This window comes from Myotis yumanensis, unplaced genomic scaffold (genome assembly GCF_028538775.1).
Source record: "Myotis yumanensis isolate MYYU_CA2020_CCGP unplaced genomic scaffold, mMyoYum1.0.hap1 SCAF_18, whole genome shotgun sequence".
NCBI classification, from domain to species: Eukaryota; Metazoa; Chordata; class Mammalia; order Chiroptera; family Vespertilionidae; genus Myotis; species Myotis yumanensis.
The window spans coordinates 4,256,831-4,281,592 of record NW_027223769.1 but is presented as its reverse complement, the minus strand read 5'-3'; the positions used below and the strand labels follow the sequence as shown (position 1 = coordinate 4,281,592).

The following is a 24,762-nucleotide window of genomic DNA, read 5'->3' as shown; positions in this document are numbered from 1 at the left end:
TTCTCAACCTGTGGATCGCGACCCCTTTGGGGGTTGAACGACCCTTCACAGGGGTCGCCTAAGACCATCAGAAAACACATATAATTACATATTTTTCTGATTAATCACTATGCTTTAATTATGTTCAGTTTGTAACAATGAAAATATCAGATGTTTACGATTCATAACAGTAGCAAAATTACAGTTATGAAGTAGCAACGAAAATAATTTCATGGTTGGGGGTCACCACAACATGAGGAACTGTATTAAAGGGTCGCGGCATTAGGAAGGTTGAGAACCACTGGGATAGAGGAATTACAGGAAGCTGGGAACTCAGTGGAGGTGCCTGACCTTGGAATGTTAGGGAAGGCCTCCCACAGGAGGTAAACTTTGGTGAGAATATAACAAAGGGAAGGAAAACCTGTGCAGAGGAACCTAGGATGTTCCATACAATTTGATTATGGCCGTGTACTCAAAACTCAAGTCCTCATGATTAAAAAAAAGCCTCTGGGTAGAGTTATTTCATTCATTAAAAATTATTAAGAACGTATTGTCTGCCTGACTGCTGGGCTATGCTTTATCTTCATTTTAAAAGAAAAATATATATAAATTGAACCTGTATTTTCTACTATAATTATTAGCCTCTAAGTATTAAAATTTTTATTTTGCGGGGGGGGGGGGGGGGGAGAAAGTTTACTCCACCTAACGGACTTTGCTCAGCACCTGGCACAGAGTGAGTGGGCTGGAACACCTGCTCTTGGAATACTAATGGATTTCTGGAGGACCCTGGGGTTCCCTTCCCCCCCCCCCCCCAAAAAAAAAACAAACAAGCAAAAAAACACACACCCCATTCATCCTGGAGTGAGGGATAGGGCCTTTGATGTGAAGATGGAATTTCCTGCCCATTTGCTCCTCACACCTTCCGGAGGCCAAACGGGCACCCCAGCTGTAGCCCAAAGGGGGAGGGGCGCGGGGGCCGGCAGATGGTGGCATTTACATACAGCTGGGAGTCCCCCCTGAGACCAGGGCTCCTCGCCCTGGCGTCTGCTGCATCCATGATGTGGCTTTGTCTTGGGGAGGGGAAAACACAGCCACAAAGAACCCCGGGTCTCCATCATAACCACATGAGGCTATGCTCATGGCCCTCCCACACTCAAGTCTCCGCACGACCATGTACAGACCCTCTCCCACTCCCTCCACTCGGCTGCCTAGAGGCACCTGCACAGACCACAGGTCCATATCGACAACACCCAGTGGTCCAGTATCTCACAAATACTCTTAAACATGCACAGAGGTGCAGCCACACATTCTCAGTCACACAATCATGAAGTCACATACACCTCCATTCTCTTCTTATGTAGATGCTGGTGCACGTGCCTGTGCACACACACACTGAATCTTAGACTTATTTACAGCCTCACAAACAGGCTTAACATGCAATTTGAGACACACGTGGAGCCACATAATCTCATCTAGACACACTATCACAAAGTCATGGATACCCTCCAGTAACTCTTGCATACATTCACATTCACGTAATCTTACCATATACAGCCCCTAAACCTACCCCATCCTTAGCCACACACATACACCCTCACTACATCGCCTGTACCCAACAGACAAACTTACGGTTGTTCCAGCATGCTCCCCTTCCCCTCGGGCCCCCTCGAGCCCCCTGGAGCCCCATAGCGCTTGAAGGGGCGGAGCCGTCTCCTCAAATATAAGGCTCCGGAGCCAGCAGCTGCGGCTCCTCAGACCTCCAAAAGGCCATGGTCGGCCCGTGGATGCCTCAACTCCTGTCCCGGGTGGTGATCCTGGCGCTCTTTTTCCTTCCCCAGGTGAGAGCGGAGTGGAAAGGGATGGATGGGAGGGGCGAGAACCGGAGGTCTTGGGGAAGGGGTGCAGGGCGAACAGAACACCCGGGTACCCGCGGTCCCGTCACCCTGTGCCCCTTAACTCTCCAGGCACGGCCGGCAGGCGTTTTCGAGCTTCAGATTCACTCTTTCCGGCCGGGACCAGGTCCAGGGGCCCCCAGGTCTCCCTGCAGTGCCGGGGGCCCCTGCCGCCTCTTCTTCAGAGTCTGCCTGAAGCCAGGGATCCCAAAGGAGGCCGCGGAGTCTCCGTGCGCTGTGGGCGCGGCGCTGAGTGCGCGTGGACCGGTCTACACCAAACTGTCCCGGGCTCCAGCTCCTGACTTGCCGCTGCCCGACAGCCTGATGCGCGTGCCCTTCCGGGACGCCTGGCCGGTGAGACCCGGCCCCGGGGGCGCCCTCGTGCTGCAGTCCTTACCCAAACCTTGACCCCTTTCTGTCCTCCAACTTCCAAGGCCCCAACCCTCCCCCTCATTCCAAATTCCCAGACCAGTAAGTCTACCATCTGGAAAAACCCTTTCTCAGACTCATAAACCCGACTTGCTGACGATCCCAATTTTTCTGACTCTAATTTGCCCTCTAGGTATACAAAATGTTATAATCCCAGCCCTGCATGCTTGGGACCCCGAATTCCCGCCCCCACCCCAACTCAACCTCTGGGAAGAATAAATGCACAGAACTTTGCCTCTGTTCCCTGGGGATCTCTAAATGCTGGGATTCTTTATCTCCAGTTTCCTTGCACCTAGGGACCCTCACACCCTGTCTTGGGGACCCCCCCCAAACTCGTCTCACTTTATCCTTTCTCAGATATTCCTTGGGGCCTGTATTCATGACTCTTTTTTTTAAAATATATTTTATTGATTTTTTACAGAGAGGAAGGGAGAGAGATAGAGAGTTAGAAACATCGATGAAAGAGAAACATCGATCAGCTGCCTCCTGCACATCTCCCACTGGGGATGTGCCCGCAACCCAGGTACATGCCCTTGACGGGAATCGAACCTGGGACCCTTCAGTCCGCAGGCCGACACTCTATCCACTGAGCCAAACCGGTTTCGGCTGTATTCATGACTCTTTCACCTCCAAAATCCTCTCTCCTATCCCACAACCCCAAAAGCACAGAGGTGAACAAACCTGTATTTGAAGTCTAAGACCCTTGTTCTTTTGGGCAAGTGACTTTTCCTTTTCTAGCCTCAGTTTCCTCATCTGTAAAATGGGGACATCATGATACCTCACAAGGGTCCCTGTTGAGGGATTCAACCAGGTTATCTTAAATATAGTCCTCACCACTTACTAAATGCTCAATAAAGGAAGCCAAAACTGCCATTCCTTCCCTGAGCCAGCCCCTCTGGAAGCTGTCCGTTGCCTGCCTGGTGCCTGGAATGGTCATTACCCCTAAACCCTGGCCTTCATCAAGTACTCGTCCTGCCCACTGTTTTTCATTCTTTCCTCTCACTCTTCCAGGGCACCTTCTCTCTCATCATTGAAACCTGGAGAGAAGAGTTAGGAGAGCAGGTTGGAGGTGAGTGTCTTCAGTCTTGGGACTACTGTGTAGAATGTGGGAATTGGGGTCCAACGTGAGTGACCTGGGCTGTCTGCAGGGTGGTTTTCACAGGATTGCTGGACCCATGATGTCATCACAGCTCTTGGAGGGTGGTGCTGGGTGTTGACAGCTCCAGGGCTCTTGCCATGTCCATACAGAAATGTCCTGGTACTGGATGTAGGAGTCTGTGGTCCCAATAGTGAAAGATAGGAACACTTACTATCTTGGAATTAAAGCCACCAGAGCAGGATAGAGAAGCCCACAGTGACAGTACTGCTCTGCCACCATTTGATTTTGAGAACCAAGGGTACATTACTTTTGGTTCTTGTACACAAAGCTCTGTCACTGTGTCCATATAGAGGTCCCAGGGAGCATGGGATGCTGCGGTTTTATCAGAATATTGAGCAAAGGTTTCAGGGAGGGATATAGGTGATCTTATCCTTAATTCGAGGGGATTTTGGTGTCATGTAAAGCCCATGTGGGTGTTGTCATCATTTAAAAAAATATTTTTTTATTGATTTCAGAGGGGAAGGGAGAGGGAGATGTAGAAACATCAATGATGATGAGAGAGAATCATTGATCGGCTGCATGGCCTCTACTGGGGATTGAGCCCACAACCCAGGCATGTGCCCTTGATCAGAATTGAACCCGGGATCCTTCAATCTGCAGGCCGACGCTCTAGCCACTGAGCCAAACCAGGAAGGGTGATGGTGTCATCATTTTGATATAGAAAGCTGTGGCACAATATTGGAGTGTGACAGCCTTGATGAGGAGAAACTGCTACTCTCCCAGTATTTCCAAGGCCTCAAGCAATAAGGGTAATTTATGATTTAGTAATTGGGGTCTCTGTCAGCATTTTCACACAGGAAGATCCAGAGGCACAATTTGGGGATATTATGACCTCACTTCAAAAGACCCGTTATTTTCCCTTGGCCATATAGAGATATAAATGCCACCGGGTGTTAGAGGTCTCATCACTAAAATACAAAGATTGTGGGGCAGCACTAGCCAGTTTGGCTCAGTGGACAGAACCTTGACTTGCGCACCAAAAGGACCCGGGTTCGATTCTGGTCAAGGGCACATGCCTAGCTTTGGTTGCAGGCTCCTTCTCAGGCCTGGCCCTGGTCAGGGTGCATGCAGGAGGCTACCAATTGATGTGTTTCTCTCACATCAGTGTTTCTGTCTTTCCCTCTCTCTTCCACTCTCTCTAAAAAACAACAACAAACAAACCCAATGGGAAAAATAGTGAGGATTAACCACAAACAAAACACACACACACACACACACACACACACACACACATCACGGTGCAAAACATTGGGGGTATTTTGGCTTCTATGGAAGAGCTGTGATCATAGTGATGGTCACTGGATACTAGATGGGACTGTGACTTCAGGGGTCTCAGGGCGCAGTAGGGGGTTCACCGCGCTGCTAAGGGGTAACTGCCATTCTCAGGGTTGGAATGGGTGTTGGGCCTCGCTAAGAGGGGCAGGAAGAGTGCGAGCAGGCGCGCTACGGCTCTATCGCGAGACTGAGTGCGCCGCCATCTGGCCGGGCGATCCAGCGTCGCTCCCTTCTTCCCGCAGGGCCCGCCTGGAGTCTGCTGGCGCGTGTGGCCGGCCGGCGCCGCCTGGCGGCCGGGGGCCCCTGGGCGCGGGACGTGCAGCGCGCCGGCGCCTGGGAGCTGCGCTTCTCTTACCGAGCGCGCTGCGCGCCGCCGGCCGCCGGGGCCGCGTGCGCGCGCCTCTGCCGCTCGCGCAGTGCCTCCTCGCGGTGCAGCCCGGGACTGCGCCCCTGCGCGCCGGTGGAGGACGAGTGCGAGGCGCAGCGTGAGTCCTGAGTTCTGCCCCAACTCTTTTCCGGCCCTTCTTTAGTGCCACTCGCCGCCCCTGGGTCCCTTTTGCAACCCAGTTGCGGTCTTCAGGGAACTGGGGACTGGAGAACCCTCACCAGATACCCCAGAACCCCACTCCAGGAAACTAGGGAATGCCACCGACTGCTGCCCAGGCCCTACTCTAGTTTCACTCATGGGCCTTAGCTCCCTCCCATGATCCAGCTACCCGCTTCAGGAAAACTGAGGACGTTGGACTACTCTCCAGTCCTGCCTTGGCACTCCAGGCCCCTTTCCTCTTCCTAGCATTCTTTTTGCCCCAAATAGAAACCCCACACACATTTCCCATGCTGGTATCCCCCCTTCCTCCCCTAACCCACACCCATTTCCAGATGCTAGGACCAACAGAGCTCTTCTAATTCTGGGGCCCTCCCTACCCCCACCCAGGTGCTTTGGAAACCCGTTGGAGTTCCCCTTCGCCCCCTAAAGGATCCTTCATCCTCTCTCCCTGCAAATGCAGGCCAGACCCCATTGCCTTCTAAAGCTTGGGATCCCCGACCTCCATCCTGGGAATCCTCAGACAGCTCCCCAAATGTCTGAGCCCCACCAAAGCTCCTAGGACTCCTAGGCTAATCCAGATCTTCCCAGACCTGCTCTAATCCAAGACCCTCCCATTTCCCATAAAAAGCCAGGGTCCCTCCCCAACCCCAGATGCTCTTCCCTCATTCTCCCCTTTCTAAGCTCAGACCTGTGAGCTCCAACATTCTTCACCCCCTAGCACAGACTCTGGAGCCAGTGGCCTGTGTTCTGCTCTCACTCCTTTACTTTCTAGCTGGGCGAGTCATTCCACCTCTCTAGGCACCAGTTTCCCTGTCTATTAACTGGGGGTTACAATACCATGTAGCCCAGAGGGTTGTGTCACAAGGACGAAACAAGATGGTGCACAGAGAGCACTTAGAAACAACTCTGCCCTTATCAATATTCCTTTTCCCTCTGCCTCTCTGTCCCCCATAGCGGCATGTCGAGCCGGCTGCAGCCCAGAGCATGGCTTCTGTGAGCGGCCTGATGAATGTCAATGCCTGGAAGGCTGGACTGGGCCCCTCTGCACAGTCCCTGTCTCCAGCAGCACCTGTCTCAGCTCCAGGGGCCCATTCTCCGCTGTCACTGGATGCCTCATGCCTGGTCCTGGGCCTTGTGATGGGAATCCATGTGCCAACGGGGGCAGCTGTAGTGTTAGTATCACCCCCTCCCACCTCTTCCTGATAAGTAACCCTGGGAGTTCCCACCGTCCCCTGACTGGGGCTCCATGAGACAATCACCTGGGGAAGGCTGGGGTAGCTGTCAGGGGAGGGCTTCCTAGAGCTGTCCAGTCTGCATCTAGGATGGGGTGCTAGGAATGGGATTGGGGAGAGTAGACTCCGTAGATGGCACCTAAGGGTGTAGTGTGGGAATGATGAGTCCTGAGGGGCCACAAACTGTCCTTCCTGTGGGACAGAGAACAACTCTGGACTCCAGGTGTGGAGTGGTGGGACCAGATGGCGTGGGGACTTGGGGTGGGGGCATATCGGAGAGGGCCTCCTGGAGATGAGCCCAGGGCTGGGGCTTCTGAAATCCAATTTGGCTGAGGGGAGGTGACTGCAGAGGGTAGACCAGGTAAGTGGCCTGGGGTAAGCAAAGGCGTGGCTGTGGGAGTGAGCCTGGTGTGTGCTGGGATAATGTGGACCCCTGGACACTACCAGCATGGAACAGGGAGACATACTCAGGGTTCAAGTTAGGGGAAGGGCCTTCTAAGGGGAGATCTAAGGAAGGATCCACGGAGGAGGGTGGCTCAGAGCTAGGAGCTCACGATTGGCTGTGCAGACAGAATTGGGGAGGGCAGACTGGGCAGCAGCATTTGGTAGGCAAAGGAGTAGAGGTGGGAATGGGCGCTCTCAGGGCCTTCAGAGCCTCTTCCCTGTGGGGTGGATGGGCAGACCCAGAAGCATAGAGGAGAGGGAGGGGTTGTCTTGGGAGGGCTTTCTAGGTGAGGCCCCTGCATGCTGGGAGGTGAGTCCTGACAAGGAGCAGCCCCCAGGGTCAAGACTAAGGAAGGGGATGGGATTTTGCTCCAAGGAGACCTCAATCTAAAGTCCTCTTGCCCCTGCCCAGGAGACACCCGGATCCTTCGAATGTGCCTGTCCCCGTGGGTTTTATGGGTTGCAATGTGAGGTGAGTGGGGTGACATGTGCGGATGGACCTTGTTTCAATGGTGGCTTGTGTGTGGGAGGTACAGACCCGGATTCTGCCTACATCTGCCACTGCCCACCTGGTTTCCAAGGCTCCAACTGTGAGAAGAGGGTCGACCGGTGCAGCCTGCAGCCATGCCAAAACGGTGAGGTGGGGAGACCAGAACATCAGGGATGAGGGTGAGGGTCACTGCATGGTCAGTGTGCAAGAGCAGGGCTTGGTCCAGACAGTCCCGGGTGAGAACCCTGCCTTTGCCTTCTTTAGCCCCAGGGCCTGGAGAAGTGCCCCTCTTCCCAGCCTCAGTTCGTTCTTTTGTCAAATGGGTCAGGTAATATTCCTATCTCATAAATATTTATTGAGCATCTACAATGTGCTAGACTTTGTTCTAGGCCAGTAATGGCGAACCTTTTGAGCTCGGCGTGTCAGCATTTTGAAAAACCCTAACTTAACTCTGGTGCCATGTCACACATAGAAATTTTTTGATATTTGCAACCATAGTAAAACAAAGATTTATATTTTTGATATTTTATATATTTAAATGCCATTTAACAAAGAAAAATCAACCAAAAAAAATGAGTTCGTGTGTCACCTCTGACATGCGTGTCACAGGTTCACCATCACTGTTCTAGGCACTGGGAATGAAACCAAAGCCCCTGCCCTCATAGAGCTGATGGGGCAGATAAACAAGATAAATAACTAAATGTGTGCGAGGTTAGACGTTGATAAAAATAAGAAAAATAAAGCCAGAAAGGGAATGGGGAGTATATGTGGGGTGGAGGCCGGTTGACATTTTAGCTAGAATGGTTAGGGAAGACCTTCTGAAAGTAGTGAGGGAGGGAGCAATGTGGGATCTGGGGAAAGATTATGTTCCAGGCAGAGGGAACAGCAAGTTGTAAAGGCCCTGAGTTAGGAATGTGCCAGGTGTGTTGAGGATCTCAGGGAAGCAAGTGTGGTTGAAGCAGTGAGTGAGAGATGAGGTCAGGGAGGTGACCAGGACAGATCCTATGGAATTTCCTGGGCCACGGGGGAGGATTCTGGTTTCATCCAGAAAAAGATAGAGCCACAGGAGATGTCTGAGCAGTGGAGAGACCTGATTTGAACTAGGTGCTAAAAGTTTTAATATGAATGTAAAGAGCTTGGTGCATTTTTATTATAACTAATTCTCACCAAAACACTGAGTATTCATTCTGGGCTGTGTGATACTAGGGACACAGCAGTGACCAGGACAGCTCTGGGCCCTGCCTTCATGAGGGTATCAATCCAAAGGGGAAGACAGAGAAGAGTCATCCTCAGCTACAGCTCAGAGTAGTCATGGGGAGTGCAGGACTGGGATGGAGGGCTTCCTGGAGGAGGGGACATCTGAGCACAGACCTGAAGGTAGAGCCCTGGAAAAGAAACCTGAAAAGAATGGCGGGAGAGGGAGAAGTCCTGGGCAAAGGCCAGGCGGTTCAGACCCGTCGTTCTGCCCGATAGAAAAAGAGAGACACAGGCAGCCGACAAGGTGAGGCTCAGTTAATCAAGATTTCACCAGAGGGCAAGAAGCTCCAAGCACACTCCTAGCAGCTGGCCCTGGAGTTAGATGGAGAGGCACAGGGAAACCAGAGAAAAGGTGAGGGTGGGACTTACTGAGCTGAGAAACTACCGGGCGGTTGGGGGAGACCCTCTCCCGGGCTGCGCCCCTCACGCCCCTCCTCCACAGGCGGGCTCTGCCTGGACCTCGGCCACGCCCTGCGCTGCAGCTGCCGCGCCGGCTTCGCGGGGCCACGCTGCGAGCACGACCTGGACGACTGCGCCGGCCGCGCCTGCGCCAACGGCGGCACGTGCCTGGAAGGCAGCGGCGCGCGGCGCTGCTCCTGCGCGCTCGGCTTCGGCGGTCGCGACTGCAGCGAGCGCGCCGACCCCTGCGCCGCGCGGCCCTGCGCCCACGGCGGCCGCTGCTACGCCCACTTCTCCGGCCTGGTCTGCGCCTGCGCGCCCGGCTACATGGGCGCGCGCTGCGAGTTTCCCGTTAACTCCAACGGCGCGGACGACGGCGACGACAGCGTAGGCGCCTTGCCCGCGGCCGCACGGGGCCTGAGGCAGGGTGGCCCGCAGCGCTTCCTTTTGCCGCCGGCCTTGGGGCTGCTGGTGGCTGCAGGTTTGGCCGGCGCTGCGCTCTTGCTGGTCCATGTGCGACGCCGTGGCCCTGGCCGCGGTACTGGGTCCCGCTTGCTGGCGGGTACCCCGGATCCATCCGTCTTTGCGCTCCCAGATGCACTCAACAACCTGAGGACGCAGGAGAGGCCCGGGGATGACCCGAGGTGAGCGGCTGCGCCACAACGGGATGCCTTGTTCCTCTGGGCAGCTGGCGTCCATCTCCATTGTGCGATTGGCTTGATTCCTTGATGGGCCTTCCGGGCTCCAGCCCTTGTCTGATTAGGTCCGCTCACAGTTCCTAGTTGGCTTTGGGTTCCCCTCCGTGGTGGGTGAGGAAAACAAGATGTGAGAATTTAAAGAGCCTAGGTCTTTTTTTGTTTGTTTTTGTTTATGTTTTGTTTGTTTGTTTTGTTTTGTTTTCCTGGCAGCCCGTCAGTAGATTGGAATCGCCCCGAAGATGGAGACTCTAGTGAGATTTACGTCTTATCTGCTCCTTCGGTCTGTGCTGGGGAGGTAGCTACCCGGTTCACTCCCTTTGCAAACATTGCACAGGCTGGGTGGGGGCAGCCCACACTTGGCCTGTAGCTCTCCTTTACCCTGTCTATAAATAAGGAGAGAGTCTTTGGAAGGTCCGTAACCCACTTTTCAGTGCTGACTCAGTTTAGTTCGTGCTGCCCTTTTGAGCTGCTTGCTACCTTCTCTTTGAAGGTCTGTGGGCTTGAAGAGGTCACAGTGGGGACCTCAGGCAGACTTCTCCACTGATTTCCCCTCACTGGGGAGAGGGAGAGGAGCTGGACAGTCTTTCTAATGCCTCATACTCATTTTGTTTCTAGGCCTGACCTGCTCCTTCTCCATCAGCGCCGGGAGACAGAGCCTGGATATTTTTGTATTTACTTGATGGTGCCCAACCAATCTCTGCCTGACACTTCGGAGTTCAACCTGGAAGGGGTGGCTGGGAGAATTTTACAGCTGGATGTACATAATGGTTATTTATATCATTGAGTTTTTTTCTTTCCACTTCTCCAGAGACTTCTGACTCTTACTTTGATCAGCTTTGATGCATCAGACTTTGTTTTCACTCTGGGGCTGAGGCAGCCTCTATCTGACACATTTCTGGGCCCTATGGGAAAGGAAATAGTAGACCATGTGCTGAGGCTCCTAACACTTCTCACATTTTATTGAGTGAGGGAAGTCACATAGCTAAGCTTGGTATCTATGGGGCAGTAAGTAAATTCTCTTGTGAGGTAGGGAAGTGAATGGTTTGAATGGAATAGAGTCTGCCATAGATATATCCCCAGGAGAGAGATTGCCTGGTTATAGGTCACAGCTACCAATTTCACCAAGTATTCACAGATTGCTTCCTCAGTCCACACTCCCACCATGATGTACAAGAATTCCTGGGGAGACTGCCTTTTCTCTGTGTATTCCTTTGTTCTATTCTATTTAAGAAGTTTCCCCATGTATACATATTATTGTTTTGGAAAACCTCAGGAAGGATCCCCTGTGACATCACCAGTTAACAACGTTTTCTTTCTTACTGGTATCAGATAGAATAGCAGACCGATTCCTTCTGTTGTCTCTAAGGGAGGTGCACTAAGATCTGCTCAGATTAAAAATGTTGGATATTGGCAATTTGATACCATTCAACTGAATACTAATTAACAGGAAATTCACGGGATACAGGATATTTTATGATACAATGGGGATGAGCAAAATCCAGACGGGGGATTCTATGGGATACATGGTTGGCTTCCTCAAGAAATAATTAGCATTTCACTTCCTATCCATTAGAATGATTGTAATCACAATGACAGACAAAAACAAGTGTTGGCAAGGATTTGGAAAAAAGGAGACTGTCAGACACTGCTGGTGGAATGTACAATGGTGAAGCCCCTTAGAAAACAGTTTGGCAGTTTTTACAAAAAATTAGACATAGCCCTAGCCGGTTTGGCTCTGTGGATAGAGCGTCAGCCTGCAGACCGAAGGGGTTTGATTCTGGTCAAGGGCATGTACCTCAGTTGCAGGCTTCTCCCCAGCCTGGGCTGTGGTCAGGGTGTATGCAGGAGGTAACCAATCGATGTGTTTCTTTCACATTTATATTTCTCTCTGTTTCCCACTCTATTCCATTCTTTCTAAAAATCAATGGAAAAATATCCTTGAGTGAGGATTGAAAAAAAAATTAAACATAGAATACCATATTACCCAGCACCTTTACTTCTAAGTATCTACCCAAGAGGAAAAAATATATATACATACAAAAACTTGGATGTACATGTTCACAGCAGCATTATTCAGAATTGCCAAAATGTGGAAACCACCCAAGTAGCTATCAACTGATGAGTAGATAAACAGAATACAGTCTATCTGTACAGTGGAATATTATTCAGCCATAAAAAGGAGTGAAGTATCATACATGCTACCTCATGCAAACACACTAAATACAAGATGCTGGTCACATGATTCCATTTACTTATTTTTTATTTTTTAAAATATATTTTTACTGATTTCAGAGAGGAAGAGAGAGGGACAGAGAGCTAGAAACATCAATGATGAGAATCATTGATCGGCTGCTTCCTGTACACTCCTACTGGAGTTCGAGCCCTCAACCTGGGCATGTGCCCTTGACCAGAATTGAACCTGGGACCCTTCAGTCCATAGGCCTATGCTCTAGCCACTGAGCAAAATTGGCTAGGGCACATGATTCCATTTATATGAAACTAGAGGCCCGGTGCATGAAATTTGTGTGCTGGGGGGGGGGGGGGGTCCCTTAGCTCAGCCTGCCCCCTCTCACAGTCCAGGAGCCTTCAGGGGATATCCTCTGCGGGAGGCAACCGGGCTAATCAGGGGAAGGCGCCACCCCCACCCCCATCACCCCACTGCTGCTGCCACTGCCAACTGCTGCAGCCACCAAGGTGTTTTCATCAACATGGACTCTAGTCCCTTCACCATGAAAAAAGGACAACTTCAGGCATTTTCAAGATGTCTCTTTCATAGGATATGACATTTTTTTTTTTTTATCCTCACCTGAGGATATTTTTCCATTGATTTTTAGAGAGCGTGGAAGAGAGAGTGAGAGAGAAATATCAATGTGAGAGGGACACTTCTATTGGTTGCCTCCTGCATGAGCCCTGACCTGGGCCCTGGCCAGGGAGGAGCCTGCAGCCTAGGTACATGCCCTTGATTAGAATTGAACCTGGACCCTACGGTCAGCAGGCTGAGGCATTATCCACTGAGCCAAACCGGCTAGGGCAGGATATGACATTTATTAGCCCCTCCAGCAGCGGACCTTCATTTTTTCCTCCAGGAGTGAGGTGGAAAAACCCTAGATCACCTTCTTGGATTCTTATTACCCAAGTTACCAAGAACACTGTGAGTTGCGTACAGGGAACTTAGCCAGTGAGCAGTAAGAAAAGGTGTTTCCTCTGCAGCTCATGTGCAGAGGCGGGACTGCTGGTGTGCTGTGGCTTGGGCTGGCCCCCTGTCTCTGTCTCCGCTCCTAGCCTGCTCCAGTCGTGCCATAGCGGCTTGGGCTGCCCCCCCCCCCCCCCCCCCGCCATTTCTGTCTCTGCTCCGGACCTGCCCAAGCCACCATGGCAGCTTGGGCAGACCCCCCTGTCTCTGGGCCTGCGCCATCCGTGGCTTGCCTCACTGCACACACAGTCCCCTCCCACCCATCTGCACGTGCAGCCTCTTCCTGAGCCGGTCGTGACTGTTACGGTGTCCTGGCGAATTTGCATATTGCATATATATATATATATACACACACACACACACATACACACACACACACATACACACATACACACAGAAGAGGCAAATCTATAGGTTAGTGCTTGGGAGAGGGACAGGAAATCAACTAGGAAGGAGGAATCTTACTGGGCTGATAGAAATATTATAAAAAATGATCATGGTGATGGTGCACAACTTGGCTGATTTACTTAAAATCTTTGAGCTATACACTTAAAACAGGTTAATTTTATGGCCTGTAAATTATACCTTAATAAAGTTGTTTTATAAAAAAGAAAGCAGCCCAGCTGGTGCAGCTCAGTGGTTGAGTGTCGACCTATGAACCAGGAGGTCCGGTTTGATTCCCAGTCAGGGCACATGCCTGGTTTGTGGGCTCGATCCCCAGTGTGGGGTGTGCAGGAAGCAGCTGATCAATGATTCTCTTTCATCATTGGTGTTTCTCTCCCTGTTCCTTTCTCTCTGAAATCAATAAAATTATAATAAAAAAAACCAATTGCCTGGGACAGTGTGGCTCAGTTGGTTGGAGCATCATTCTGTGCCTGGAAGGGTCTTGGGTTCGATTCCTGGTCAGGACCATGGGGGAGGCAACCAATCAATTTTCCTCACATTAATGTTTCCTTCTGTACCTCTCTCTCAGACAAAATCAATAATTTTAAAAAAGCTATCAAGGGAGGAAAAGGAATGAAGGGTAAATCTATAAAGGAAAAGCCCTGGCTGGTGTGACTCAGTGGTTAGAGTGTTGGCCTGCATACCAAAGGGTTGTGGGTTTGATTCCTGGTCAAGGGTACATACTTGGGTTGTGGGTTTGCTCCCCAATCCCTATTTGCCTGCTGGAGGCAACCAGTCAATGTGTCTTACATTAATATTTCTCTCTCCCCCTCCCTCCCTTCCAGTCTCTGAAAATGGAAAAAATATCCTCAGGTGAGGATTAACAACAAAAAAAGATAAACCAGAAAACTAAGATAAGTAACAGTGCACCCTGGCCCATGTTGCTCTCGGTTGAGGGTCGTCCCATGTACCAAGAGGTTACCACACATGCCTGGGTTGCAGGCCTGATTCCCAGTAGGGGGTGTGCGTGGGGAAGCTGATTGATGTTTCTGTCTATCCCCCATCTCCTCTCTAAAATCAGTAAAAATATTTCGGAAAAAAAAGTAATGATGTGATTACCATAAAAGCATAATGTGGACGTGGTCGGGTAGCATGAGGAATTTTGGGAGGGTGTGTGCCGAAGGATTAAAGGAAGCATCTGCTTTAAAAAAATTTAAATATATATATATATATTATTATAGTATTACAGATATCTATCTCCCATCCCCCCCTTTACTTCCCTTCCTCCCGGCCCCTACATGCCCCCAGGTGTTCACTATCCTGTTGCACATCCTATATAATAAAAGCCTAGATGGCATCATGCCCTCATGCGACATCATCACAAGATGGCCAGCAGGGGAGAGCAGTTGGGGGCAAGCAGGCTGACAAAGGGGGCAGTTGAGGGTGATCAGGCCGGTGGGGAGGGCAGTTGGGGGCGACCAGGCCAGTAGGGGAGGGCAGTTGGGGGTGAGATCAGGCCAGTAGGGGAGGGCAGTTGGGGGCGATCAGGCCCGCAGGGGAGCAGTTAGGTGTCAATCAGGCTGTCAGGGGAGTGGTTAGGGGGGATCAGGCTGGCAGACAGAAGGGGTTAGGGGCAATTAGGCAGGCAGGCAGGCGAGCAGTTAGGAGCTAGCAGTCCCGGATTGTGAGAGGGATGTCCGACTACGGGTTTAGGCCTGGGCTTTTAATCCATTCATCTACTGATGGGCACTTGGGCTGTTTACCCAAGGGGTCCCAGATTGCAGAGGGTGCAGGCCTTACATTAATATTTCTCTCTCCCCCTCCCCCCAAATTTTGTGCACCGGGCCTCTAGTGTATATATAAGTCCTTTGGTTTATCTCTTCTCATCCCCCCAATCCCACATCAAGGTATGTCTGTGTGGTCCATGCCTACATGCTTGGGGTTTTATTTTATTGGTCAATTCATTTTGTTCATTAGATACCACAAACAAGTGAGATCATGTGATATTTGTTTTTCTCAGATCAGCTTATTTCACTTAGCATAATCCTTTCCAGGTCCATCCAAGCTGTCCCAAAGGGTAAGAGATCCCTCTTTTTTACAGCTGCATAGTATTCCATAGTGTAAATGTCCCACAGTTTTTTAAAAAAACTATATTTTTATTGATTTCAGAGAGGAAGGGAGAGGGAGAGATAGAAACATCAATGATGAGAATCATTGATCGACTGCCTCCTGCACACCTCCACTGAGGATTGAGCCTGCAACCCAGGCATGTGCCCTTGACTGGAATAGAATCTGAGACCCAAAGGAACAGCAGCCTCCTGATCACCACACCCTCTATCTGAGAAACATTAGCTGTGTGTGAAGCCTCCCCCGACCAGCCAGAGGAGCCACCACAGTGGTGAACAGGAGCTGCTGCCAACTGAGGAGCAGCTGCTACCACAACCGCCCGAGGAGCAACCGCAGCCGAGGAGCCACTGCCAGCCAGGGAGCAGCCACTGAACGTCTAGATATGTCTGTGAGATCAAACATGGGTAGACAAAGAAACCCCCAAAGGAAAGAAAAGGAGGACTCACCAGAAAAGCAGCTAAGTGAAACAGAGGCATGCAGCATGACAGAAAAAGAATTCAGATTAAGAGTCCTAGAATGCATAAACCGGATGGAGGAAAAAATTAACAACTTATGCAAGAAGCAAGAAGAAACAGATGAAAAAATCAATAAATTATGTAAGAACCAAGAAGAAATGAAGAGTGATATAGCTGCAATAAAAAACACCATTGAAAGTTTCAACAGTAGACTAGGAGAAGCAGAGGACTGAATTAGCGAAATAGAAGACAGGGAAACAAAACACACCCAAACTGAACAACAATTGGAGAAAAAAATTAAAAGATAGGAGGAGAGCCTACGGGAGCTATGGGACAACATGAAATGAAACAACATATGAATAATAAGGGTGCCAGAACAACAGAAAGAGGAACAAGACTTAGAAAACCTATTTGAAGAAATAATATCAGAAAACTTCCCTGAGGTGGGGAAGAAAAAAGTCACACAAGCACAGAGTCCCAAACAAGGCGAACCTGAAAAGACCCACACCAAGACACATCATAATTACCATGGCAAATGTTCAGGACAAAGAGAGAATCTTTTTTTTTTTTAATTTTAATTTTACTTTTTTTGCTAAAAGTATTACAAAGGGTATTACATATGTGTCCTTCCCCCCCCTTGACAATCCCCTGCCCTTCCTTATCCCCCAGTGTCTTATGTCCATTAGTTATGCTTATATGCATGCATACAAGACCTTCGGTTGATCAAAGAGAGAATCTTAAAGGCTGCAAGAGAGAGAGACAGAAAGTTACATACAAGGGATCTCCCATTAGATTATCAAATGATTTATCAACAGAAACACATCAGGCCAGAAAAGAATGGATGGAAATTTACAAAGTGATGCAAAGCAAAGGACTGAATCCAAGAATACTCTATCCAGCAAGGCTGTCATTCAAAATAGAAGGGGAAATAAGAAGCTTCACAGACAAAAAAAGGCTAAGGGAGTTTATCACCACCAAGCCAGCAATGCAAGATGCTAAAGGGACTGGTGTAAAAAGAAGAAATAACAAGCTCAGAACGAAAACAGCCACAAAAAATAGAAATGGCTACAAACAAGTATCTTTCAATAATAACTTTAAACATAAATGGACTAAATGCTCCAACCAAAAGACATCGAGTGGCTGAATGGATAAAAAAAACATGACCCATACATTTGCTGTCTACAAGAGACCCACCTCATTAGAAGGGACTCACACAGACTGAAAGTGAAGGAATGGAAAAATATCTTTCAGGCAAATGGAAATGAAAAAAAAGCTGGGGTAGCAATACTTATATCAGACAAAATAGACCTCAAAGTGAAGGCCATAACAAGACATAAGGAAGGCCACTTTAAAATACTAAAGGGATCAATACAACAAGAAGATATAACCCTGATAAACATATATGCACCCAATGCAGGAGCACCCAAATACATAAAACTCCTGGAAGATATCAAAGGAGAGATTGACAACAATACAATCATAGTAGGGGACTTTATTTTTTTTTTTTAAATATATTTTATTGATTTTTTACAGAGAGGAAGGGAGAGGGATAGAGAGTTAGAAACATCGATGAGAGAGAAACATCGACCAGCTGCCTCCTGCACATCTCCCACTGGGGATGTGCCCGCAGCCCAGGCACATGCCCCCGACCGGAATCGAACCCGGGACCCTCCAGTCCGCAGGCCGACGCTCCATCCACTGAGCCAAACCGGTCTCGGCCATAGTAGGGGACTTTAATACACCACTGACATCACTGGATAAGTCCTCTAGACAAACAATCAGCAAAGAAACAGCAATCCTAAATGACTCACTAGATCAGATGGACTTAATTGACATCTTCAGAACACTCCACCCCAAAGCCATGGAATATACATTCTACTCAAGTGCTCATAGGACATATTAAAAAATAGACCACATATTGGGTCACAAACAAAGCCTCCTCAAATTCAAGAAGATTGAAATCATACCAAGCATCTTCTCAGACCACAATGGCATAATATTAGAAATAAACTACAATAAAAACAACCCAAAATACTCAAACACTTGGAAGCTGAATAGCATGTTATTAAATAATGATTGGGTTACCAATGAGATCAAAGAAGAAGTTAAAAACATCCTGGAAACTAATGACAATGAAAACACAACAATCCAAAACCTATGGGACACAATGAAAGCAGTCCTGAGAGAGAAGTTTATAGCTCTACAGGCCTATCTCAAAAAACAAGAAAAAGTGGTAATAAATCATCTAACTCTACATTTCAAAGAATTAGAAAGGGAGCAACAAGAAAACCCCAAAGTGAGCAGAAGGAAGGAGATAATAAAGATTAGAGCAGAAATAAATGACATAGAGACCAAAAGAACAATACAGAAAATCAATGAAACCAAGAGCTGGTTCTTTGAAAGGATAAACAAGATTGATGAACCTCTAGCCAGGCTCACCAAGAAGCAAAGAGAGAGGACCCAAATAAACAAAACCAGAAATGATAGAGGCGAAATAACAACGGACCCCACAGAAATACAAATGATTGTTAAAAAATACTATGGACAACTCTACTCCAACAAACTAGACAACCTGGAGGAAATGGACAAATTCCTAGAAAAATACAACATTCCAAAACTCAATCAGGAAGAATCTAAGAATCTCAATAGGCCAATAACTATGGAAGAAATTGAAGCAGACATCAAAAAGCTTCCAGCAAACAAAAGCCCAGGACCAGACGGCTTCACAGGGGAGTTTTACCAAACTTTCAAGGAAGACCTAAAACCTATCCTCCTCAGACTGCTACAAAAAAATTCAAGGGGAAGGAACACTTCCAAGCTCATTCTATGAAGCCAGCATCACCCTAATACCAAAACCAGGTAAAGACAACACAATGAAAGAGAACTACAGGCTAATATCCCTCATGAACATAGATGCCAAAATCCTCAACAAAATCTTAGCAAATCGGATCCAGCAGTACATCAGAAAGATCATACACCATGACCAAGTAGGATTTATCCCAGGGATGCAAGGATGGTACAATATCCGCAAATCAATAAACGTGATATATCACATAAACAAATTGAAAGAAAAAAAACCACATAGTCATATCAATTGATGCAGAAAAAACATTTGACAAAATCCAACACCCGTTTTTGATAAAAACTCTCAGCAAGGTGGGAATAGAAGGATCATACCTCAACATAAAAGCCATATATGACAAGCCCACAGCCAACATCATACTCAATGGACAAAAACTAACACCATTTCTCCTAAGAACAGGAACAAGACAGGGATGCCCCCTCTCACCACTCCTGTTCAACATAGTACTGGAAGTATTAGCCATTGCAATTAGGCAGGAAGAAGAAATAAAAGGCATCCAAATTGGAAAAGAGGAAGTAAAACTGTCCTTATTTGCAGACGACATGATATTATACATACAAAACCTAAAGACTCCATCTGAGACCCTTTAGTCCACAGGCTGATGCTCTATCCATTGAGCAAAACTGGCTAGGACTCCCACAGCCTTTTTATCCATTCATCTACTCATGGGCACTTGGGCTATTTTCAAATCTTAGCTATTGTAAATAATGCTGCTATGAGCATAGGAGTGCACATATTCTTTCTGATTGAAGTTTTGGGGTTTTTAGGAAATATTCCCAGAAGCAGGATAGCTGGGTCAAACGGAAGTTCCATTTTTAATTTTTTGAGGAAACTTCATACTGTTTTCCATAATAGCTGTACCAATCTGCATTCCCACCGGCAGTGAACTAGTGTTCCCTTTTCTCCACATCCTCGCCAGCCCTTGTCATTTGTTGATTTGTTGATGGTAGCCATTCTGACAGGTCTAAGGTGATACCTCATAGTCATTTTAATTTGCAGCTCTCTGATGATCAGTGGCTTTAAACATTTTTACATATATCTGTTGGCCATCTGTATGTCCTCTATGGAGAAGTGTCTTTTTAGATCCTTTGCCCATTTGAGCAATGGCGAACCTATTACACGTGTGTCAGAGGTGACACGCGAACTCATTTTTTTGGTTGATTTTTCTTTGTTAAATGGCATTTAAATATATAAAATAAATATCAAAAAATAAGTCTTTGTTTTACTATGGTTGCAAATATCAAAAAATTTCTATATGTGACATGGCACCAGAGTTAAGTTAGGGTTTTTCAAAATGCTGACACTCCGAGCTCAAAAAGTTCGCCATCACTGCCCTAGAAGATGTATCTGTAAACATGTGCTATGTGAGATGTCTGAGATTTTACTGCCTATGTTCTTCTTTGAGATTTTTTAAAAATATATTTTATTGATTTTTTTACAAAGAGGAAGGGAGAGGGATAGAGAGTCAGAAACATCGATGAGAGAGAAACACTCATCAGCTGCCTCCTGCACACCTCCTACTGGGGATGTGCCCGCAACCATGGCACATGCCCCTGACCGGAATCGAACCTGGGACCTTTCAGTCCGCAGGCCGATGCTCTCTATCCACTGAGCCAAACCGGCTAGGGCTCCTCTAAGATTTTTATGGGTTCTTGCCTTACATTTAACTCTTTTATCTACCTTGAGTTTCTTCTTGTGTATGGTATAAATTGGTGATCTAGTTTCAACTTTTTGCATGTGTCTGTCCAGTTTTCCCAGCACCATTTGTTGCAGAGACTGCCTTTACTCCATTGTATATTCTTGTCTCCTTTGTCAAATATTAATTGCCTGTAATGGTGTGGGTCAATTTCTGGAGTCTCTATTATGATCCATTGGTCTATGCCTGTTTTTGTGCCAATACCAGGCTGTTTTGGTTATAATGGCTTTGTAGTATAGTTTGATAGTATCTGTCTTTTGATATGGGTAGTGGTTACAGGGATATTTGCCTAATGTTATATAAATTATTTTATGCAATTTTCTGCATTTGTGTTACATTTAACAAAAATGTTTTTTAAAAAATATGACCAGTGCCCTAGCTGGTTTGGCTCAGGGGATAGAGCGATGGCCTGTGGACTGAAGGGGCCCGGGTTCAATTCTGGTCAATGGCACATGCCCAGGTTGCGGGGTCAATCCCCTTTCTCTCTGAAATCAATAAAAATATATTTAAAAATATGGCCAGTTGTATCAGTTATCTATTGCCCTGATAATGCTGCATAAGCTCAGTGGCATAAAACACTAAACATTTATTTTTGGTGCCCCGTTTACAGATTGGCTGGGGTTCTGTTGCTCTGTGCTGTGCTGATCTGGGAGGGGCTCACGAATGTGGGTGTAGTAAGCTCAGGGGTGGGCTGGGGGCTGGCTGTGCTGCTTGCTCTGCTCTGCCTGGCTTTTCATTTTCCAGAAGGCTGGCCCTGGCTTATTCTCATGGCTGAGGCAGGGATCCTAGAGACAGTGGATGGCATTGAACATGTCACTTCCCCCTTATCCTAGTGGCCAAAGCAAGTCACAAGGCCAGCCCAGGTTCTGGAAGTGGGGAAATGGACTCCATCTCTTTTTTTCTTTTAATATATTTTTATTGACTTTAGAGAGAGAGGGAGAGAGAGAGAGAGAGAGAGAGAGAGAGATCGTAGTGAGAAACATCTATGAGAATTTCAGAAGCAATGACTGGTTGCCTCCCATATGCACCCCCACCAGGGATTGAACCCACAACCTGGCTATGTGTCCTGACCAGGAATGGAACCGGTGACCTTTTTGGTGCACGGTAGGATGCTCAACCAACTGAGCCACTCCACCGCTTGATGCGGGAAGGAATATAGTCACATTCAAGGGCATGGGTGGGGGATGGTTGGGGGATTTTGCAATCAGTCTCCAACACTGAAGTGCCTTCTTCCTTTGGAAGGCAAACTATCCAGACTGTTGGATACAGACAGACCCTTCTCTTGATGTCAAATTACTGAAAAAACAACAAACAAAACCAAACCAAACCGAATAAGATGGGTCATGGGTGTCATTCAGATGAAGAATCCGTTCCTTGAAGCAGGACTGGCAGTGACTGAATGTTGATGGTACTGTTTTGTATGTGGAATAAACGGGACGTGCAAATGCTTTGACTTGTCTCTGCCTCTCCAGGTCCTCAAATTTCCTTCCAAATGAGATGGAACAAGGCTAAGTAAGATAAGTAAGATCCAACAGGGGAGGGGGGAATCTTCCTTAATTTTGGGAGTATCCTAAGACAGTTGCACATTTCTACTACTACTACTACTACTACCACCACCACCACCACCACCACTACTGCTGCTATTACTTCTACTACCCTGAAAAATAACAAGCCTATATCAGCCAATTTCTGCCAATCCTCCTTCCCCGCATTGTCTAGCAGGTAGTAGGCATGGGCCTTTGGAAATGAGCAAAATTATAGGAACTGAAGAAGTAAGAACAGAGAAAAGTAACAAGTGGAATACAGCAGCAAATGAAGGAGTCATTTTATTAGAACATCAGCCAAGAGATCTGCTTATTCCTTTAATTCAGTCAACAGATACCATAGATTGAATAAATACCTATAAATTCAAGTTTCACTATATTGAATTTCTGTGTCATAAGGAATAACTATCATCAAAGAACTAATGGACATTAAAACAAAATCCTATTACAAAATACTTTTTAAAAAAAATATATTTTATTGATTTTTTACAGAGAGGAAGGGAGAGAGAGAGATAGTTAGAAACATCGATGGGAGAGAAACATCGATCAGCTGCCTCCTGCACATCTCCTACTGAGGATGTGCCCGCAACCCAGGCACATGCCCCCGACCGGAATCAAACCTGGGACCCTTCAGTCCGCAGGCCGACGCTCCATCCACTGAGCCAAACCGGTTTCGGCTATAAAATACTTTTAAAACTGAGATTAAAAACAGACATCAACACCAGCCCATGATTCCTTCTAAGACCACTCTTGAAGTTCAGAGACAGAGTCCTTGCTGCCTTGAACAGTCTGCTGAGAGCAGAACTTAATTTAAAAGCAAAGCTGGGAAGATGTGCTTTCCCATCTTGGATGGGAAAAACTCATTTTTAAAAAAAAAATCAATGACTGCATACAAACTGAAGGCAGGCAGTTGAGTCCCATGGATTCCCCTTTGATATGCTTCCTGGTCTAAAGGATGCCTCACCCATGGCAGAGTCTTGGCACTGTCAACATACAAATCCATTGGTCATCACAGGAACAGAGCTGGCTGGATTATTAAACAGGGATGACCAAAGTTCCCTAATTTGCCATCATAAGGGAAGAGTCCCTACCCAAATCAGTAGGCCCTGCTCTATGACTTTGCCTCGCAGGCTGCTAAGGTTTAACTTAAAGTAGAGTAGCAGCTTCCGGAACAAGGAAGGCCATCTTAGATTATTAGAGCCCACAGGGAAGGAAAAGTTATTCTGGTCAAAACTCCTCACTTTACAGTTAAAGGAAGCAGAGCCCCAAAGGACTAAGGTAGAAGGCATTCCACACCAAGGGGCAACTTCTAATTTTTTTCTCTTTTAGCCAAGCTTTAAATCTTTAAGGCCAAAACTTACTGCATTTAGCACAATGGCAATAGTACATAAAGTAACCTGAATGATTACTCAAAAAAAAATAAGTAAAATTAAAAGGCTACCAGGCACAGAAGTCAGATTGCCTGGGTTCAGATTTTGGTTATATCACTTACTCAAGCAAGTCATTTCACCTCTCTGTGCTTCAGTGTCCTTACCAGTAAAATGAGAATGACAACAGAATCTGATCAGAAGGTTGTATTAATAAGTGCAAAGCATTTATAACAGAAGTTGACATGTAACAGGTACTTAGTAAATGTTAGTTTTCAGTATTATCTAGAAGAAGAAAGCCCATTTCATAGAGGGTCAAACTGAAGTCCAGAGATGGGTAGACTTGCTTAGCATCACAGAAAATTGGTGTTTCCTGATCTTCCTTGGACCCAGGCCCAAGGTTTAACACAGGAAGGGCTCAGGGACTGGGAAACACGGTGACTCCTGTTTGAAGCCCTGCGGTGAACTGAATAAGGTCTGTGCCTGGCCTCCTACGATGGGACCAATGTCAACACCCTGCTTTTACATCCTGTGGTTACCTAAGATGCTGTTACTTATGTATGTGTGAAGGTTACACAGGAAGCCTCTGTGCTATTTTTTTCCACATCTTGTGTTAAGTTAAACTAATTTAAAATAAAAGGACAAATATTTATTGGACACCTACTGCGCCAGGCCTTGTTCTAGGAGTGAGGATTCAGCAGAGAACAAGACAAAACCCCACCCTGGAGGAGTCACAGCAAATAGAGTTCTTCCTCTTCACTGGGACTCCGGAGTCCCATAGCTCCCGTTTGAATCCTGGCTCTGCCACCTACTAGCTGTGGGCACCTGTGTCGCCCTTAGCACGATATAAATGTAAGATCTGTTATTGTTATTCTACAGGTTCTCAGGTGTCCTCCTCCTAGGGAGCGACGTCTGATGGCCCCAGACTAGTCCTAGCACCTCCTCTGGGATCCTACAGGGCCCAGAGCTTCCCTCCCCGTATCTCCGACCCTCTGCCTGGGCCTCTCGCCTCCGTCCTGACCACACCGGCCGGTCCGTTTGGTGATGGCCGTGTCTCCTCCACTGGCCCGGGAGCCTGACTGCTGGGCCAGGGCTTTCCCAGTCGGGCTCTGTCCCCGGAGGCTCCAGCACAGGCAGGCGCTCAGGAAGCACAGACTGGACACGCGAATGGGACCAGCAGCGGGACCGGGGCAGGCGCGTCCTTACCGCGGCGGCTGGGGGTTGGGGGTGGGAACCATGACCGGAACCTAAAGGCCCGCCTGTCCCCGGCCCCGAGCGGTAGAACCTCAGGGCGATGGAACCCGGTGTAACAGAGCCCCTTGTGCTCGCGTC

The 24,762-nt window shown here is 47.9% G+C and overlaps 1 protein-coding gene across 1 annotated transcript; it reads left to right on the top strand.

Annotated features, from left to right (window-relative positions):
* Window positions 1-1,748: 1,748 nt before the first annotated feature.
* On the top strand, window positions 1,749-10,600 carry DLL3 (delta like canonical Notch ligand 3). The gene is made up of 9 exons (XM_070398324.1): window positions 1,749-1,817; window positions 1,944-2,225; window positions 3,312-3,369; window positions 4,977-5,219; window positions 6,236-6,453; window positions 7,370-7,592; window positions 9,147-9,747; window positions 10,012-10,096; window positions 10,417-10,600. Exons 1-9 carry the CDS (start codon window positions 1,749-1,751, stop codon window positions 10,420-10,422), a joined length of 1,785 nt encoding a protein of 594 aa, XP_070254425.1. The 3' UTR covers window positions 10,423-10,600.
* Window positions 10,601-24,762: the final 14,162 nt, after the last annotated feature.

What these genes read in the sequence shown, in the direction of transcription:
- DLL3 (XM_070398324.1), top strand. Translation starts at nt 1,749, where the DNA reads ATGGTCGGCCCGTGGATGCCTCAACTCCTGTCCCGGGTGGTGATCCTG. An exon ending in CCTGCAGCCATGCCAAAACG is followed by an intron (nt 7,593 to 9,146) that starts GTGAGGTGGGGA and finishes CCTCCTCCACAG; the next exon opens with GCGGGCTCTGCCTGGACCTC. An exon ending in AGGCCCGGGGATGACCCGAG is followed by an intron (nt 9,748 to 10,011) that starts GTGAGCGGCTGC and finishes TTTTCCTGGCAG; the next exon opens with CCCGTCAGTAGATTGGAATC.